The sequence below is a fragment of the Ptychodera flava genome, chromosome 2 (genome assembly GCF_041260155.1).
Source record: "Ptychodera flava strain L36383 chromosome 2, AS_Pfla_20210202, whole genome shotgun sequence".
NCBI lineage: Eukaryota > Metazoa > Hemichordata > Enteropneusta > Ptychoderidae > Ptychodera > Ptychodera flava.
Window position 1 is genome coordinate 15,770,419 of NC_091929.1, and position 21,363 is coordinate 15,791,781.

General features: G+C 38.4%; 2 protein-coding genes across 2 annotated transcripts in view; one reads left to right on the plus strand and one right to left on the minus strand.

Annotated features, from left to right (window-relative positions):
• Positions 1-21,363, plus strand: part of LOC139115704 (uncharacterized) — a 381,257-nt gene that overhangs the window by 316,839 nt on the left and 43,055 nt on the right. The window lies entirely within an intron of this gene.
• LOC139149080 (uncharacterized) lies at positions 5,318-8,747 on the minus strand. The gene is made up of 3 exons (XM_070720622.1): positions 7,755-8,747; positions 7,129-7,235; positions 5,318-6,325 (listed from the first exon to the last, which is right to left on the minus strand). Exons 1-3 carry the CDS (start codon positions 8,332-8,334, stop codon positions 5,318-5,320), a joined length of 1,695 nt encoding a protein of 564 aa, XP_070576723.1. The 5' UTR covers positions 8,335-8,747.

The following is a 21,363-nucleotide window of genomic DNA, read 5'->3' on the forward strand; positions in this document are numbered from 1 at the left end:
ACCAAAACTGAAAAAATGTCGTCGATATACTTTCAGTACAGGAAACCAACGGATACCTTGATGTTAAAGTGTATAAGTCAATATACGGGTAATTGTGGAAATGTTTATGACGTGACCTCAACACACGAGCGCCCGGCACGAGCGGCACCCAAACAGATTTTCGATCGATAATCTATTGAAAATAAATTGATACAATGTTCGCCGTTGTCAATAGCGACCGGCTGAAAGCGCTGTTCCATAGAAATAATGCTTCGCGGAATACCGTACACTGAGGCATACTTTTGGGCCGTAGTGTATTGACAAAAAAACATAACAAAAAGACCGCCATGTGGTCATATTGGATCATATCGTCAAACAAATCGACATACATATGTATAACATGAGTCAATGTCCTTGTAACAACTTTGAATAAGATCTGTTGAGATATGATTGAGTAATTCCTCCGTACATGAAAAAATTGTAACAAAATGGTGGCAAGGCAGCCATACTGACGTGCATATGTATGACATAGGTCAAAGTGCTTATACAAAGTTTGAATAAAATCCATTTAGATGGGCCTGAGTTATGGCTAGGACATGAAAAAATTGTAACAAAATGGCTGCCATGCGGCCATATTGGATCATATCATGAAACAAATAGACATGCATATGTATTACATAGGTCAATGTCCTTGTACCGACTTTCAATAAAATCGGTTGAGATATGCCTGAGTTATGGCTCCGTACATGACAAAATTGTAATACGATTGAGGCATGGCAGCCATATTGGATCATGTTGTGAAACAAATTGATGTGCATATGTATGATGAAGGTCAATGTCCTTGTACCAACTTTCAATAAAATCGGTTGAAACATGTCCGAGTTATGGCTCTGTACATAAAAAATTGTAATAAAATGGCCGCACGGCGGCCATATTGGATCATATCACAAAACAAATCAACGTGCATATGTACATGTATGACATATCAAGTAATCCCTGTACAAAGTTTGAATGAAATCGCTCCATGTATCTCTGAGATATCTGCGTGAACGGACGGATGCATGGATGGACAAACGCACACACTAACACATGCACGGACATGACCAAACCTACAAGTCCCCCCGGACGGTATCTGTGGGGACTAAAAATACAAGCATCAATTTAGTAAAAATATGATTCACAGAAAGAACCAGGTTTTATTGTTTTTATTTACATATTGATTTTTGTTATTGACTTAATTAATTTGTTCTTTACATGTTTATTTTATCATGATTTATCTTTACTTTTATCACTATGGCCATTATTATTTCACGTTGCTTATTTGGTTCTGTATGAACCCCTTTGTGTTTTTGGCACTTTCACATGACTGGGATTGGTCATCACATGATGCTCCCTTACCATAAGTTCTAATTTCTTTAAACCATTATGGACAGGTACTTTACTATACCGGTCCATTCCCTTCCTAATCTCATGATGGATACTCTGTTCTGTGAGGAAACCAGAGCCAAACCCTGTGTTTTCAATCTGAGGGATGACATGATCTTCTAACATATGCATTTTTGGGGTACACTTTCATTAGGAAAGTGTTCTCTGTAATATGCCATTAAATGTGATATGTTTGAACTGAGAATGCTAATATATTCATCTGACATTCTATTGTTTGTACTCTAAAGAATATGGCAGGCTGCAAATTTTGAAAATATTGGTTTATACAGACCACAAATGTGTGAAGCCTGTTCATTCAGCTGTGAGCATATTCTTGCTGTGGTCCTGATGACGCTCTTGCACAACGTTTGAATGTTTTCTTCCTGAAACACAAAAAATAAAAAAAAGGATATGATAACTTTCTTTCAAAGAAGCAAACAGAGTTGTTTCACTGAAAGTAGGTCAAAATAATGTAGACGAAATACATCTTCTGTAGTATATATATAACACACAATAAATCTGACACTGAAAGCTTGAAAATCATGACAAGCAGAATACTGAACCTTTTAATGACTTTAGCAACAAAACAGTGTACAGTTGTAAAACACATACTTTACAGCACTTGTTCACATGATTTCGATGAATGCCTGCCCGTGGTAAGAATGACGTCCAACACCAAATGACTGCAGAGCTTGGTCTATACCTCAGACTACAAAACCACATTGTTTTGGCAGTTTCGCTTTTACGTCTGTAGCTTCAGATATCTAAGAATACAAACATAAACACCGTGTTGTCTGGAAAGTATTGACTGCACTACAAATGTGTACAAGCCAAAATTCTGAAAATGCAGCATAGACATGACTGTGCACTTGAGATTTACAATGTTTTTGCTTATCATCACAAAAATGATCTTACTTCTGGTATCAATATGCCATTTTCAAAGATGAAGGAGACCCTCTGAGATCTCAGGTTGCTAGACAGGTTATCTGTGGGTGTTCTCACATGATACAGGAAATTTCACACCATGCTAAAACAAACATTACATGTTTATTTAACATGGCAACTATTCCAGTTTGATAAAAAGTTTGACTTGGCTAGCAACTCACTGCCACTGAAATTAATTGTGTCTCACAAGATTTCAAAATTAGCACAAAATCATGTATTTTTACTTTGTTAATGTAGTATGCACTTTCTCCTGGGCTTTTTCAACTTTGCCCAAGGTCATTAGTGGCAGTCTGCCATCATCTTCACTGTTGTCGTCATCATCATCATCGTCACAGTCATCATCAGCAAGGAGAGCCCTTTCAATACTCTCTGCCAAGGCTTTAGCTTCTTCTTGGAGTTCTTTCGCTTCACACTGTAATGTCTCGACTTGTTTAAACATGGCCACATATGTGTCAAATCCAGCAGGCTTCAGCACGGGTTCATCAATGTCATCATCTCTCTCTGATGATCTTGATATCCAGTACTGCACAGCTAGCTTCATCATGGTGAAAAACGTTTATTAAAATAAGCCAGGACTGATGTGCAACCCTGGGACTGCAACCTGTGATAAAATATAAGGGTTAGCACATGTATCTTTTACTTTTAATGTATGACAATATCTTGTAACGTTCATACCTACCTATTTATGAAGAAAACACTACATACAAATATACAACAACTAGATTGATCACAAATGCTGACATATGTGCTGGCTTCATTGTCAACTTGTTTTCGCATATAGCTTCACTAATAAACTTCTATTTGTGCACACCGTTATGGACATAGTGGCATGCATACATGTAGATAGGTCACAGTGTGGTCTGTTGAACTGTTCAGACAAAGGTAAAGTGAACTGATTGAAACAGAACAGAGCTATATGTTTAGTTGGTCAATGGAGGCAAACAACATAGTGGATTGAATTGATTAGTACATACTCTGTGCAGTGGTACATTGAAAAGTGGCTTTCTAACACTATTGTAGTGCTGCATGGCATGCCTTAGGTCTCCACCAGTTGAAAAAAAAATCACTGTGACAGTTTCTGATATCATTAAGGTTTATCTTCTTCATTGATGAGAATGGTTGTTCCTCCTTCGGCAACTGTGCTTGTTCCTTGCTGATCACACAGCATACGCAAAAATATTTCCCTAAAATATTCAATGTGAGGAAGACAAGAAACAAAAACTGACATAATTACTTAAAAACCTTATTGGGTATAGACATGACTGGTGTTCATGAAGTGGGCCGCCGCAAGCAGAAACACCCCTGACGCAATTTTTTTTCAATTTTGAGTTATTGATATTTTCAGAAAGTACTGATGCTGCTCTTTCCAAAAATGTAAGTGGTTAGCCCACTTCATGCTCCTATACCCTATAAATCAAGGGTTAAACGACCTTGACCTATGCAAATTTATGCAAATTTATATCTGACTATTTTCATCCACTGTGATCCAATGCATATCTTTCATGTGACATTATGAAATAATTGTCATCTTGGGGATAACCAATTCTGTTCGACTGTGAAACTTGTCACAGTAGGCATTGTGTATGGACACTTACTGTTGGATCAAACCATTTTTCTTTGTGGGGGTGGAAGGAAGACAAAACAGACCTAATTCTGAGTAAAATTCACCTATTTTGGCATCTTTATTCTTTTGTTGAAATGTAAAAACTTGCTCATGACATTTTATTTACAGTGCAGCAGGTATGCTCAATAATAAAGATGACTAATTGCCATGGAGATTGTTGCTAGGCAACACATAGAGTGAATATAATACAGTGTAAAATAGTCATAAATGACTATATTGAAATCATTCCTCTTCATATAATTATATAACAATATGAAATCCTTTTTTCTTATTATGCACAGATACATTTTCACGCTGGAAAATCAGTGGATATACAATGAATTGCAATAAAGTGAATCCCAATGAAACCTTATTTATCATAAAACATATCACATTAGTGAAGCATTGTCAGTGAGACTAGCATGCATAATACTCTTAGAAATCTACTCAGTAGTCAGTGACAAACAATGCATTATCTCATGTTTGCTTACATTTGTTAAAATCTCATTGAATACTTCTCAATGGAGTGTAAACAATAATTTAGTTTTATTTAAGTTCATTTCTAAGGAAATTAAGACTTATAACAATGGCTATTATGCTAATTCACACGAAATTCGGTACTAGGTCCAGTATGAGATACTTTTACTACACCATAAATTTGCTATCAATATTCAGACTACAATTATTCATCTACATACAATTATAGTTGTTACTCCCTCATTGAGAAATACAATTGTGTAGCAGTATACTTCCTCAAATTTAACTTATACCATAAATTGCTCATGTGTCAGTATTCACTGCACATTCAATATTTTTCAATATATATACAGAGAATAGTACAGCACTGCAATAACAACTTTTAAACTGTTACTATTGCATATGATACAATACATTGATGTATTGTAGCCATATAAGAAAAGAATAGACAGACAGATTGATAGATGTAAAGATAGATAGATAGACAGACAGACAGATAGATGTTTTACAAACTGCTATTTTTCAAAGTGTTACCACAGCACCATTTATTTACTATGTGTAGCAGTGTTGCAGAAGTATGTGGCCCTGTATGGCTCCCGAACATACCGTAGCACTCTGGTCTGGAGATCCCGATATCTCTCTCTGGACAGACCACCAGCTGGCAGTACTGTGGGTAAAGTATCATCACTTGGTGGCCATGTAACCCCTCTTTTTACTAAATAAACACGTTCCTCAACTCCAGTTACTGATTTTTTCACATACACAGCCCCTGGGTCATCTTTAGTGAATCTAAAGTGATGATAGCCACTGATTCCCCTCAGATTTCTAAGATACTTCTTAAAAAACTCATCCCACTCCCTCCACTGGAAATTCGACTCACTTTCAACATCACCTGATGCATCTGAAGACATGTATGGCTGAAGAGTTGACCTTTGAACTTTTATTGACAACATTACACAGTTGTGCCATAGTGTCAACGTCACTCCTCCTGTACAACTGACGGATCTTACCAAATGCTGAGTCACACACACATTTAGTATGGCCAGCTTCCATAAAGTGATATGTGATCTCATGTTTACCTTTGCTACAACGATAAATAAAATAATGCAATAAACTCTTGTTTTTATTTTGACCAGAACAGTTATCTGCATGGAAAGAAGCACATTTTTCACCAAGGCCAAAATTTCTCAAAAAATCATCCAACATACTAATTACGTTATTTGGCCCATGACACTTCTTGTTGTCTGGCTGTATGGTTTGTGATTCATCAAATAGATAATTCATCTGTAATTTACATGCCTCATTGTGAATACCAAAACAATTAACTTTCATTGGATTGAGAAAATAAAGTGGTCCTACTTGACGCGATTGATGGGGTAAAAGAAAACTCTGAGCAAAATCAAACGTATAGTGTACTTTAGATAAATTATTACAACAGAAATTATAGTGACCTGGCTTAATTAATTCTTTGACAGGCTCATACTCTGCTGTTGCCATTTTTATCAATTCATTACAAAATTCCCTTTCAGACTGTGCACTTAAAATGTGATTACTGAATTCAGTTGTAACAGTCAACTTATCGGATTCACTTGTTGCATACTGAATAGATTGTCTGAAAGCTTCACACTTTGGACAAACATCAGTCCTTGGTTCCATCCGTTTGATATGTGGCACACAGCTACTCCAAATATTGCGGAAAGTTGTCTCACCAACAGCCATGCGTGGAGGGTCACTTTGTTGACAACTCTCTGTATACCTGTCATATACCTCAGCTTTGGTGTCACATGAAGGTAGGTAGATGGGAGGGTGATCATCTCTACCCCTTGGAGCAGCTGGCATTGGTAACCCTTTCTCATCCGCATACCTTATAAGGAATTGTACAACATCCTCAATAACCTACAGATCAAAGAAGGTACAGGAAATGTTACTGAAAGGAACATATCATGCCATGTAAAACTTCCACAAATTCCAGAGCTACAAAATGTAATGTATGACAATAAAAAGTCACACTTGGATTGATATAACCTCTAAGATATATCAAAAATTTGTTTGTTTATCATTAGTTCTCAGTTGTTAAGTGAGTGGTTTGTCACTAACAAATAATTACAGAGAAAGACGAATGCAGATACTGGTATTATTTCAATTAAAATTATTGTTTCACAGAAATAGGTGAACTGAAGTTTCATTTGTTGTTACTTGCAGGTGAAAATTCAAATCTGTACTTGGCCAGAGTAATTTAACTCAGTGTTGTGCATCCCAGTATGCATAGTGTTGTAGAAGATTATCATGAAAATCACTCTACTCATTAATTTTCCTCAATAAGGAGTAGTCTTTGAATGTAGCAAAACACAAAATGCCTTTCATAATACACAGCTGGTAAAATACAACAGACAGTGATGTTTTCTGTCTTATGCAATGAAATCATACATGTTTCAATGTATCAAATTGTAGAATGAGTGAATATTTTAAAAACAAACAACTGACAAAAGTTATTTTTTCACCCTACCCACTCAACTTGCAAGATTTCCAGTGGTATTTAAATCCAGATTTGAATTACTAAATTAACTGAAAGTCTTCCATGTTCAAATTTGTCTTGGAAAAGTCTTAACAATTTACAACAATAGCAACTTACAACAGAAAATATCTACCGGTGAAAAATAAGTGACTGGTTCCAAGAAAGTATTGTACACAATCTTTACCTCAAATGTGTATGTATTGACTGGTTTTCTCCCTTTCAAACCATGTCGTCTTGGTATTACACCATTCTCCTTATAGTGCCTTTTCAAGTTTTTAAATGCAGTTACCCCTGAGGAAAAAGACGTTTAGCTGATGAAATGTATAGTTTCAACATGTATACATAATGTGTTTAAAGATATTGGAAGCCATAATTGATTTCAGTGAGATCATGTGATTGTCAGAGAACACAGAACCACATTTGATTGAAGACTCGCAAGACCCTTATTTATTTTCAAGTGTCATCGAACTTGGACACATACACCTAATTAAAGTTTAAGATTATCGGCTTGGTTTCGTGACAAAACAAAGTATTTCTGGTTTGTGTGAAGTCCGATTATTATAGAGGTCATGTTTGTTTACAAAACGAGGGCTTGCCCCATGACGTCATAACATGAATCCGTGTACAGTCAGAGCAAAGCTACTTTTTTTGTTTGATCGTAGCGTCCAGTGAAACTTTATTCCTGTTTTACATATCTGGTTGAAATCATAATCCTTTTATTGTCAAAGAATAACTGATTCATTTGCAGAAAAATCGGGCATGTTTAATAAAAATTCCGTCAGACGAAATTAGACTGGAATTTGGACTTACCGACATAATAACAGTATCGCCAGACCTTCTCACAAACTTTCACGCCGTCGAACTTGTAGATAAAACGTTGACACTCTCGCTTACCACCTCGAACTGTGTCCCCGGAATATGAATTCTCATCAAGCTTTGCCAAGATTAGAATGTCCCGTTGATCTTTGGTAAACTCTGCCATATTCAGTCGATGATGAAAGACGACGTCGAGTTTCAGTTTCCCAAAGCACTCGTCTTTGCAGCCACAACCTTTCTCAAACGTCGCCCGGACGGCAGCTCGGTCAAGATCGACATTTGGCCCAGTATCTCGCAATCCATCAACACCGTTTACCTGTTGGTTGTCGTTAAAAAGGCTTGCTAGTTGACTTGCCTCAGAAATATCGACACTTCCATCATCATCGTCATCTTCAGACGTAACCTCCAGACTGGCATCTGGTGGTGTCAATATCGACACACTTGACAACTGAGAGTTGGCAATATCGGCGTTCTCCGATTCCGGGCAGTAAACAGATGAAATTTCATCGTGTCTGTCCTGGAGTAGCTGTACTAGCTCTCCATCAAGGTCAGGATCAATTGGGATGTCAGACATACTAAAATCAAGCTGTTTCAGTCGCAGACAAAACAAACAATGCGTCCTCGGCAGCGCGAAGGTGACAGACTGAGCCCTGGAAATGGCCCGGGCGGTGAACTTTAGTCACGCTAAGGTCACATGGGAAAACTAAAAGGTCACATCGGAACGGCGCCAAGTTTACAAATTTGGAAAATTCGTTTTTCTCAGCAACTAAAATAGATAATATTAGAACACACAACATGTGACAATAACTTATTTTATTTCTACCTAAAAATTTTGTCAAAAATATTCTGAAATTCGTTGTTTCAGCATCGTTTTCATAGGGCGGTAAATTTTACACTGCGTTATCAGTGTAATCTGACACGTAAACTTTAGATACATTTTACTCAAAATGTTACAAATTTGCATCAGGGGTGTTTCTGCTTGCGGCGGCCCAAGTCAATTTGATGTGCATGTGTGAACTCTTGGAGAGGATGTACCTGTAATATGCAAACTTATCAATTTAAATATTTATTTCAAAGAAATTCATGGTTACTACATTTTGCATTGCCAGTTTACATAGCATAGTAATAATATGTGTAAGAATTAAATTGAGAAATAAAGACAAAAATTTCTAAAGAGGAAAACAATCATTTGTCAATAGCTTGCAAATATTTATCAAGATCTGACCCACTGTGTACCCCTTCCTTTAAATTTATCTGACTAATCAGTGTTAGCTGTGAATGTCTTAGTCAACGAAAAACTACAACAAATTATCATAATTGTGTTCTACAGCATATCATACACAATGCATGCTGATTATTGACAGACGCACATATTGCAAACTGATAGGTCAAGGATGTACACATATAAATCATAGGTAAAACTGAAGTGTACACAAACTGCCTGTCCTGTCAGTGCCTCAACTTTTCTTATGTATAAATCATAGCATGCAAGTATACATTTCATACCATTTGGTCCAGACAATCCATAACTCTTGGCCAGATACTCATAATCTCCCATCATCCGTGCTAATAGTGTCTTGTCTCTGAGATAAGAATGTAAGACAATTGTCCACACCATTGTAAATTGATGCCCATGTTTCTACACATCAATGCATTTTGTACATGCAAGAAAACGACTTTGCCTTTTGTACTATTTAATGTAGGTATCATATTTATGCTGCATAAGTTTGGTCAGATATGCACATTGTTGTACAGATCTTTGGATCAGCAGCATAATGCATGTATTAAACTTGGATAACTAATATGTATGTATCTTAAGTTCCAAATATTGTACCAAAATAGATATACGGTACAATCTGTTCATTGTTCAGTAAAACACAGTATGCATGTTTAGACTTACTTCCACTTTGTGCCATCCAGTTTGTCTACCTGACCTCTGTTAACAGCTAAAGCTATTTCTAAATTGTAATAGGAATCAGGTGCTGCAATTTGTACTCCAAATCACTGTATTATCTGCTACATTTGGATTACTGATGTTAGCAACTTGATAAACCATTCTCATGGTTCCCTGACCCTTGTCCCCACCTAACTTTATCCAAATTTCACTGGTAGGTATTGTACCATGCCAGGTAAGTTTGCTAGACCTGAAGACAAATATGAACAAGATGCAAAAACAACACTACAGTAACACATATATTCAGTAATATGTGATAACAAGATTACTTATCCACAGTCTTTCTCTACATGATCATAATAGAGTTTGCACACAATCCCAAAAGTCTGACTGCAAGTGCAAGCCTGCTGTCCCAATATTAATACCCATTTGCTTATATAAGAGCGTATAAGAACAATCTAGAACTTTTATTGACATGCTAATTACTGTTCTAAATTTCTCTCTTACACAACTAATTAAATTTCCAGAAAATTCCAAACATGACTTATTAAATTCATGGTTGTGAGGTCAAGAAGGACAGTGACCTTGAGAATGTTCCAGGCTACTTAAAGCCCCGCTCGAAATGGACCGGGATCAGGATTAACGCCGTGTTTGAGTGGGTGGTGAATGGGCATGGTTGTGCATAATTAGCGTTTACGTAACGGTTTGAGCGCTGGCGGTGTATCTGTGTAAGCTGTTTGCTCCCCTGCTCACGGTCAATGCCAATAACGGTACAATCAAGAGGAACACGAGCTACTGCACTGCAGCTAGCAGTATGTTTGCATCATTTAGAACTGTGAGCGGGACACAAATGGCCAGTGGGCTACTTTATCAATTCATATTTGCGTGGTCGCGGTCAGCAACTCCACCTAGCGTGTACGATGCCGTGTGTTCGGACGATACGGCCTCCCACCACAACCTTGCTAACGCTGACAGCCATATAAACCACGACCGTGTCCCTCGAGGGACCGTGCATAAACAGAACAGGCGACATGCGGTTTTAATTCGGATTGCGCAAGAAAAAATTCTATTCGATTCCGCTCTGTGCCTACCCGAAAAAGTATATGTAAGCTTACGTTATGGAGCTAGAGACGGAGCTCGATACGTTCATGTAAGACAATATGGCCGGCCATTGAGCCCTTGACCGTGAATCGCTGGCAAACTAACGATTTGGGACATCAAGAAAGCATTTTTTTGCAGTCTGTGTGCAGTAGAGTTATTGGGGTGGGCATAGATCGGAATCGAGCTGATTTCGGCAGAGAAGGTATCCACAAACTTAGTACTTTTTCGTACGTGGTACAAATTAGGACCGCGTGTCATAGGTATTGTCTAGCTGCGCTAAAAGCGTACGTATATGGTTGAACTTCTGCTGCAGTTCTAACTTCTCTCTCTCGGAAGGGGCGGTGAAATCGATGTTGCCACGTTTGGTCTTGTCGCGAACTCGCCTAAGATTTCGTGCTCTGATAGCTTCTATGGTAAGATATGACGGAACGTCGACTGCACAATTGGCCATGGTGATAAGATGCTGACGAAATATCATCAAAACTACCGCTACAACAGACTGAGGAGACGGTCGACAGAACCGCTTATAAAGACAAAATTTTCAATATGTAAATGTGACCTTCACATTGGCAAAGACTTACAGAACGACGCTTACGAATGCGATGGTTTGTTATGGAAATATGACCTTCAAAAACGACGCTCACAACAAAGACGATAGTTTATTATGGAAATGTAACCTTCAAAATGACCTAACATTCTCACAATGACACTAGTTTATAAAGACAAATTTTCATTATGTAAATGTGACCTTCACATTGGCAAAGACTTATAGTACGACGCTTACGAATGCGATGGTTTGTTATGGAAATATGACCTTCAAAATAACACTAGCATTCTCACAATGGCACTAGTTTATTATGCATATATCTAACCTTTACAGTGCAAATGTGACTTGTAAAATTAATCCCAAATATGCTACATGATAAGAAAATGTTTTCTTTTGGCACAACCCACCCCAAAAAAGCTATCTCAATTTAAAATATCGCTCACCAATATGCCAATTTATTTTGTTTCAACTGGTCGCATAACCCTTCAAATGACTCCGTCCTCGAACGTACCACAGATCTGATGTACGTCCATACTCCGTCTCACTGTTTCTCTTTGCGGGAATAGATTGTTTGTGGTACGTCCATACTCGTAGCGATATACAAATATAGGAGAGCATGGGATCTTCTTCTAAGCTTCAGCATCTTGATGTGTCACGCTGTACTTTGCTTTGTAGCGTGGTATTTATCGAAATACCGGGTATGTTTATATTTTACAGCTTTTATCACGGTCCCTAGAGGGGCTGCTGTGCTTTTATGATGAATTTGGACAAATTTTGAACAAGAACATCTACCTGTTCCGTCTTTTTATCTGCCTGTTACAGCAATCGAATCACGATTGTTGGTCGTATTTAGTTTTTCTACCTTTCAAGTACGTGTCGATAGCGTTCAAAAAGTCTTCGTACGTGACAGATCGAAAAGGGTAATGGCTAGTTGTGATATTTATAGGCGAAGGAAGACTTTGAAAATGTGTATAAAACCTGCAGCATATCAATGTCCTAGACCAAATGGTAATCTTAGAAACACTACAATTCGCACCAATTATTATAGGCTGCAAGTGTCGATGTTGGCCTAATAGAGCAGTTCACGGTTACAGGTTTGTTACTAAATATAGCTATACGCCCGCGACATCGGACACTGCTGCTTGGTGCAAACAAATTTTATCAATGTTGCATATACATGGCTGTTTTTGCAGCTTGTACTCTGAGTCGTGAACATGCCTTTTAGTATTCACTGTTACACTAGCAGTCGCCTACTAAGAAGTACTTCCATCATCTTTGCATACGTAATTTTCACAAGCGTAATCTAAAACTGCGGATTAATATTTATATTTGCATATTCGTGAAGAACGATGACGTAGACTCTGTACAGCCTCATTGGAAATGTCATTGGGCCTTGGCGTCACAATTAGAATTTTAGTTATGCCGTTGGAAAACCTGTCACCGTAATCATAAGAAATTTCAAACAAGCAATAAAAAGACACAAAGTGGTCGTCCAGAACTTTACGTGAAAATTCCTAATCCGAAAGATGCGTTGAAGTCGAGTACCTACATGTACTCTTGTTCCACCGCAGTTTGAAAGTAGAACAACTAAGGGCTTACGCAATGAGACAATTTTACTTGTTTCGGAGACGATATCTCTGAGATAATTTCAACTCTTTTCAATTGCAGGAACGTTTCGGTAGGATAAAAAATGAAATTACGAAATGTGTTTACAGTTTTATATGTCTTCTCGTCACCATGCACCATAGACTTCGACAATCGTATCGCTTTTGCCGTCCAAGACGTCACCAGGGACTTTTTGGCGGGTTACCTACACAGGATACGGTCGAGGTGTCTGTTTCCCATTGTTTCCTTTGCTTTTAGACCTGTCGGATAATCAGGCTTTCCCAACTTTGGTGAACTAGAACTTGTCTCGTTAGTATTTAGGGTATATGAATATTCATAATTATGTCGCCTATATGTCTGGCATTTCTACTGCTAATACAATTTTATTACGATCATAACTCAGTAGAGTCTCCGAATTCGAGTGTTCAACATGTCTCGTTCGATGCACCTGAAAGTAAACTCTGAACAAGAACACGCTATTCGTGGTTTGTTCGCCCATTACGGTTGGGAGCTTCAAGAAGAGTTCGAGGGCAATTGCCATGACAACATCGTCGCCGACAGTCTTCTGAATGACAGTGGCATTACAACCGATGTAGTTGCAGTCCCAAGGGACTCTAACTGCAGCGAATGTGAGTCCTGTCTGTGTCAGCCTTGCGTCACGACATCCTGGCAAGAGTGGCTTGGCGAGGGTCAGAGACCAAGCGTCCTGAATGCCGGCGTCAGGAAGCGCATTTACAAGAAGTACTGGACAATGTTGGACAGAAGAGGCGCTTGGAAAAACGAGCGATACTTGTCCAAAAAAGCTGAGCTGATGCAGGCAGTTGGGGTTGTCGTCACGAAACGGCAAGTAATGCCCGATTGCGTGTTGAAACAAGTGCGGTCACTGTATCCAAACCTGCCTAACCAGCCATACAGTGGCCATCGGTGGATGTAGATGGCATAAGTTCATAGCGTGTGTAATCCAAATGCACACACAAACCAAACGGCCCTTTTCAGGGCCACCAATTTTTCAAGAAAGGGAACTACCGTATATTGATTGTGTCGATTTAGATCGTGTTCCAAGCACTGCGCCTCCTGGTTCCGTACACCCAGCCCGGCCCCGCGTACAACACTGTGTGCCCGGCGTTGGGTACACGGCCTCCGTATAACTAGCTCTGCATGGCAGGGCTGTGTGTTACCGGCGTGATACGGCCTCCCACCACAGGCCGTATAACGCCGGTAACAAACAGCCCTGCCATGTAGAGCTACCGTATAACCAACACTACGAACACACAACGTCGTAGGCACTGCAAAAACAAGTTGAACATTCATTGCTACATCTTCGACTCTAAAACAAGACCGCAAATGCATTTGCAGCCAAGTACTAGTGCTACTACGACTTTCTTCGCTAAGGTATGGCCCGAGCTGTCTCGGCAGATACGCTCTTGGTTTACTTTTTGTAATCGATCTTGTGTGCACAACAAATGTTTGCGCATTTGCAGCTTTGCGCGTCCCTCAGTGATTGACAGCTGTTTGAAACTGGTAACGACCGTTTTTAGCGAACGCGTCTGACTGTCCTGACATTGATTTTCCCTAAAAATCGTCGCCATGTCGAAGAATTACGCTATGTCTGGTTTATCATTTTGTGGCCATTATGTTTACAGTACAGTAGGAGCTGTTACAATGTCAGTAAGGTTTGCTTGAGACTCATTTTCGGTGATTTTCGCGGAGCAGCCTGCCTAGCTGTTGCAAGTTGTCACTCAAGCACCATGATGAATTTCCAATGAGGTAGGGGGCCTTTTATACTCCGCACACCGGTTTAAACTCAGGTCATGATGAGTGTGGGGGAAATGACCTGCATAACATACCTCACTTCCAATATGCACATGCCATGCCTTGAAGTAACACCGTAATGTCCTCATGGCAGCCCATGTCGTTCCCATAGCAACTTTCAAGTGAAGGCCAGCACCTGGAGGTATGTCAGGAGAGAGTCCCAAGATCTGGAGGATTTTCCTTCTTGTCCTTTTGTTGGTGTCTCACCTCCTCTCACTCAGCTGCAGCATCGCGTCACCACCACTGACAATGTCTCTCCTCTGACTTAACTGCAACACCCTCTGACGTATTGTCCTAGTGCTAGCTTCTGAGGTTGTTTTTCGTGGCTTTGGTGTATATGTTAAACACATTGGCTGAAAAAAATCACACCAAAAATTGGAAAACCAAATTTATCTTTCAAAAGTATATAAGGGTGATAAATTCATTAAAATGGACTAGCTCATTACTTGATGAAATTAATTTATTGAACCACTACCAGGTCACACATGTACTACAAAACCAAATAAATGTTATTACAAATACAAATTTACAAATTATCATATTCCATGATAGCTTTATCAGAAGAATTTACTCCAAAATCTAACTGTACATTGATAAGTGGGTATAGATCAGCAAGAGTAATGCTGGTAAAAAACTCACCTGGCCCTTGGTTTTAACCTTTATCAAACTATCATCACTTCTGTTTGCTTCTATTTTTTTCTTGACAAGTGTTGTTGCCATTTCTTCATACTGTGGCAGCATATGCACCGCTGATACATTCTGCAACACAATTTCTGCGGCCTTCACTGCACATATATTGTTCTGCCTATCCCTCGATGTTTCATCATTTGATGTCTCGGTATTGATTGGGTCAGGAATGGGGACTGGAGTAGGGTGGCTTCTGAAGGGAAATGGGCTCACTGACGAGTAGCAGTGGTCTCCAGCAATGGACTGGTAAACACACCGTTCTGTGTTGTGTTGCAGATCTTGCAGTGGCACAACTGACTTACAACTGACATTCCCATAATCACAATGTGACTGTGGCATTTGATAGCATGTTTGCAAAGGCAATGGGGGACTTACAATAGATTCACACATAATATAGAGAGACGGCACACAGGACAGGATGAAGAAACTTGCAACCACTGACACAAATATTCAGCACAAAACACATTTGGTCCATCACACAAGAGTTGTATTGGTCCATCTATTATGTCTTTGCAAATGGGACACTCCATTTCTTCAATGAGATCATTGAACCTCTGTCTCAGCAAGGGAATGAATCTTCTCATCTTTTTTCCTGCCCTCTGTTTTACAGCTGCTGTTAGATTTGTACTGCCATGAGTTTCACTCTCTAGTTTCCCCGTCTTTCCTGTCTCCTTGCCAGTGATACCAGAAATGTCACTGCCTTGGTATTGACTTGGTCTGCCCCTGTTTTTACTGTCTTTCTTTTTCTTTCCTGCCTTACACAATGCATCACACACCGCACATCTCCCTACTCTACAGTGTCTGGACCATTTCACTACGTGTGTCCCTGGCCGATAGGTTTTTTTTATTGCTTTCTGCCTGCTGCCATGAAGCAATGACTCTCTTACAGAGACAACAAAATTGGACGGGTAAACGTCAGAATGTCTTCACTAACCTCTACTCTGGAACAATTCTTTAACTCCACGATAAAATTGGAGCATGGAGAACTTGTGCCATTTATTTTCCGTGCACAAATACGACACCGGTTTTTTAGCACACGAGCATGAAATTCGGATGACATTTTCACAGTCTAGGCCAACAGACGATTGAAAAAGGCACCAGAAAATATGCCACTGTGTAAACAAACCTGTTACCAGGGAGACATGCGTGATGGTCCGAAAAACTATGCTCAACTGCAACGCACATATGGACGTAAATAAAAAACCCACACGCATAAAAAATAACCCTTGACAAATCACACAATGAAATGTACAGATTAAATCACTGCGGACACGGTTAAATCGGTTTCAATCTTGTTAAAATTGATTTACTTAAAATCTGAACCTCGTAAATTACACAACACATTAATGAAAATACTTACAGACCGCCATGCTTTATGTTATCAAGTTGTCCGTGCAATAAGAAACTTCTGCAAATATCGCGAGGTCAAAGGTAAACTAGCGATAAACATCCAGCTATGCTGAGTATGCCACCTTGTTAATTGAGAACAGCTTTCACTATCACATTTGAATACATTTTTTAAATGTTTATGGGTCAGAATTCGAGCAACAACACGCGCACGGCGAGCGATCGTCTCGAGAGTGCGTTCGGCTGTTCGTTATTTGTTTGCTCAACCTAAGTTGCCAAGTCGGCCGCGCCGGAAGCAAAACACAGGTGACGTAGTCTGCCAGTATGAGCATGCGCAATTGAGCCTGCGAGCGCGAGAATGTGTATAGTACCGTAGAACTGTCTCGTGCTATCATGTCGTTCAGCTATAAAATGTGTGCATGTTGACAGAAACTGGAATTACTGCAGAGAATACTTTCCAGGACATCACATGTAAGTCTCTAAGGTACCAAGTAGGACATTTAGGAAATCCTTTCAGAAAGTTCACGCCGCCTGTGGCCATTTTGTGGAGTATAAGCTTATACCGTAAAATACGTACCTGCACTGGCTGCAGCGTATACAGTATTTCTACTGTACAGTGTACATATTGCCGGATAATATGCGATGGAATTTTGCGTTTCACGTCGTTCCATCATTCAGATGGAAATACCGCCCTTCTCCAAACTTTGAAAAAAAGGGTGACAGGTTTGGAAATAATCGCAATCATACCAATCCATAATCCAATGACAGTAGGTCTGAATTCGCAAGACAATAGTTTTCAACAAGGACACAAAACAGCACAGAACAGACAGTAAATAGACAGTACACAAACAAAGTCATATTCATGAAAGAAAGATATATGGACCTCTGGCCAGAAGACCAAGAAGTGATGTCAGGTGTTTCGAAAATAGTAAGCGCATCCTGCCCCACATGTGGCACCCGCCATATATCAATCTATAAGTCAGATAGGTAGTGGTCACTAACTAAGGCCCAATGTCACCGATGCCATCAGTGATCATTTGTCGAAGAGAGATATTGTATTTATCTACCAGCTTGCGATACCTGCCAAAAAGCGTTTGAATGTAGAGACAAGTCTTGCTCTGGTGTAACCTTGATTTAATAGTTTGTAAGAGAGATGGCCATGTCTCTCTATAAAATCACCATATGAACTGCATGCTCTAGCATATCGAATAAGCTGGGAAATGTATACCCCATAAGCTAGTGAGAGTGGAATATTACTTATGAGGTGTGGAAAATTGATGATGCTAAAGTTATAATCATCTCTCTTGTCATATAGCCTAGTAGAAAGGTGACCATTAGAGTCAAATTCAAGTAAAATGTTCAGATATGAAGCAGAAAAGGCCGATTCTTTAGTTTCTTTAATCTCAATTCTGGAGGATAAATCATAGAGAGATATTTACTGAATTCAGAGTTATTCATAGAAATAACATCGTCTATGTATCTATATGTTAGATTGAAAGTTCGAGGTACAGAGACCTTTTCTGTTTAATTATGTTCTGGATAAATTCTGCCTCATGTGAGAACAGAAATAAGTCTGCAAGCAAGGGAGCACAGTTAGTGCCCATAGGAATTCCTATACACTGTTGGAAAATGTGCCCTCTAAATTCTACAAATATGTTGTCGATGAGGAAATCAAGCATACTGATAATGTCTTTCTTGGTGTAAAACACTTTTGCGTTAGTAGTATTTTTAACAAAATATGTAGAATTATACCCTAATACTACATATTTGTAACGGCGTGAACCGTTTTTAACAGAACTAAAAACAGTTCCCACTTTACGAAAAACCCACGTTTTTCCAAATTTTGACCAAAAAAATTTGAAATTAGCAACATTTAATTTCTTGGTTTGCCTAATTTAGCTTAAAAATGAAAGAATACCAAACTTTGTTGTGAACATCTTAATTTTTTCTTTGGTTTTTGGTATGTTGCAATAATTAACCAGAAAATAGAGTTTTGATTTTTAAAGGGAAAATCTTTCATTGTTTCGATGATCATAAATAAAAGAGTTTTCATTGCATGAAAATAGGATTAAAAATCTAATGTTCAAGTTTACATGTTGTGATACCATCTGATCTCACTGTTTTCCTAACAACATTGAGATTAATAACAATGAAACTCTTCTGTACTTTAATTTTTTCAAAGAATTTTTTAAAACGATTAATTGCTAAAGATATTTAAGGGTTTTCCATTGAAAAAATTTATTTTCATTTTTGCTGCAATCATTTTCTCTCATTTTTTTGACTATTTTGTCAGAGATGCTGTCAAGTGAAAATTATCCTCTATTTGCATCATACAAACTTTTTTTTTATTTCCAAATGTTAGCTTTTGGTAAAAAAATTTGATTTTTGAAAGTTCAATTTCAACCATAGTTGAACCTTGGCATTCCAAACACATATTCACTTTAAAGTTCAAGTTCAAGTTCGACAAAAGTTGAACCTCGGAACTGACAACACAAATTCACTTTGAAGTTCAAGTTCAACAAAAGTTGAACCTTGGAACTGACAACACATATTCACTTTGAAGTTGAAGTTCGACAAAAGTTGAATGTCAGCACTCTCAACACATATTCACTTTGAAGTTCAAGTTCGACAAAAGTTGAACCTTGGAACTGACAACACATTCACTTTGAAGTTCAAGTTCAACAAAAGTTGAATGTCAGCAATCCCAACACATATAGACTGAAGTTCAAGTTCGACAAAAGTTGAATGTCAGCAATCTCAACACATATAGACTGAAGTTCAAGTTCGACAAAAGTTGAACATTATCATTCTCAACACATTTCCACCTTGAAGTTCAAGTTTGACAAATGTTCAAGTTTTATTGTTTTGTCAACATTTGTGTTAAAGTTAAATCATTCATTTAAAATCTCAACCACAGAGACGATCCTTTCATTTAAAGCTGATTTATTGCCTTTTGAAACAAATCATACGATTAAAGTAAAAAGTGTAAATTTCAGTCAGAAAATGTAAAATATCCATATCATTGTACACACCCTAAAAGAAAGTTAAAATACCAATTATGCTACCGTGTGGCTAATATTCGCTCGGAATTGGTACACACTATTACTGGTACCAAAGGTCAATGATGGATGATGTTTTATCTGTTCAGTGCAGCAAAATTCTGAGTTGATGTTATGACAATGATTTCTACAGTGCAACCAGAAAAACAAGAGTGACATGAGCAAATAAGGTCTACAACATAAGTACAGAAGATAAACTTTAGAAACATGCATATCAACTTCTACAGCGATGGGACATGCAGATCCTATGTACATTAGCAAATGCCAATAAAAAAATCAGAGAGGGCTTGACAATAAGAAAAGGTGAGAGAGTTGGGAAATGTAAAGTAGGTGAGTTCTTTACATAATTGTGATACTTTTAACTGCTATCAGTGCTGTTGTCATTTGAACGTAAACACAACTTAAAGCGCAGTGGTCGTCGCGCTACACATGCTCCTGAGGGGGTCCCCCTTTGTTGAAAACATATCTGAGAATGCCGCATGAGGTTACAGGTTGATTATTATGTTTGCGATATTGCCACTGATATGGCGGCTGATTTGTCACAAGCATACCACCTTTCCAAATCTAACACGCAATAAAAGGTCAATTAATCTAAGTTCAATATCTGCTGAATATTGAACAGTAATTACACGCCAGATTGAGATCACATTTGATCATGATTTTCTTGAATCAGTTGAATGGGGCTTGCTCAAGCCATGGAGCTAAACACTTAGCCATACGCGTATATATGCCAACAGACTATCAATGACCGGTCAACGACATAGTTAGCAAGGACGAGAACTGTCATTTCAAGAGACATAACAGGAGTACAAATGACAAAAACGCAAGCTACAGAAATCTACAGCTCGCAGAGCAATGCCCGCTGCAGCAAGAAGCATCTGTTCTGTGGTCTGCATAAACGTTGGTGTCAAGAAAACCAGGAATTATCTTGGATCCAATTTCTTATCAGTTCTTGTGTGTCTTTCATAGTAAAATTGTATTCATTGTGCTAATATGAAAACCCCAGCTTTGTTTTCTGAATCAGTTGTCACTCCAATTGATACCAAATATGACAAAATTATGTTCACAGCCTTAACCACTGTCTCACAACATGGGTTGGTATAGGTCATTGAAGATCACAGACTGAGAAAATTTCCTAGATTATACTAATTTTGCCAACGCTTTGAAAAGATCTTTCAGGACTTAATTACCAAATTACAAAGCTATCAGACAAGTAGTTCTTGAGAACAATTTTTCTTCACCAAAAATGACAAAATTGATTTAAAAATATGTTTCCATCACCGAAAATGACAACATTGTCTTAAAAATACAAATTTCCATATTCCTGGACTATTTCCACATATCCAAGTATTGTCACCCCTGGCATTCTGTACACCAAAAAGCTGTCTGTCCAACAGGTTTGAAGAAAAAAAAAAATTCGTTTTTTTTTACCATAAATAACAAAAGTCTTCAAACTGCAAGTTTGCCTATTTTGTCAAAATTTCAACAAATTAGAAGGGTAACACCCTTCCAAATATCCAACCCAAATTTTGAGAGTGATTTTGCCAACAG

What these genes read in the sequence shown, in the direction of transcription:
- LOC139149080 (XM_070720622.1), bottom strand. Translation starts at nt 8,334, where the DNA reads ATGTCTGACATCCCAATTGATCCTGACCTTGATGGAGAGCTAGTACAG. An exon ending in GCGATACTGTTATTATGTCG is followed by an intron (nt 7,236 to 7,754) that starts GTAAGTCCAAAT and finishes CTTTTTCCTCAG; the next exon opens with GGGTAACTGCATTTAAAAAC. An exon ending in TCAATACATACACATTTGAG is followed by an intron (nt 6,326 to 7,128) that starts GTAAAGATTGTG and finishes TTTGATCTGTAG; the next exon opens with GTTATTGAGGATGTTGTACA.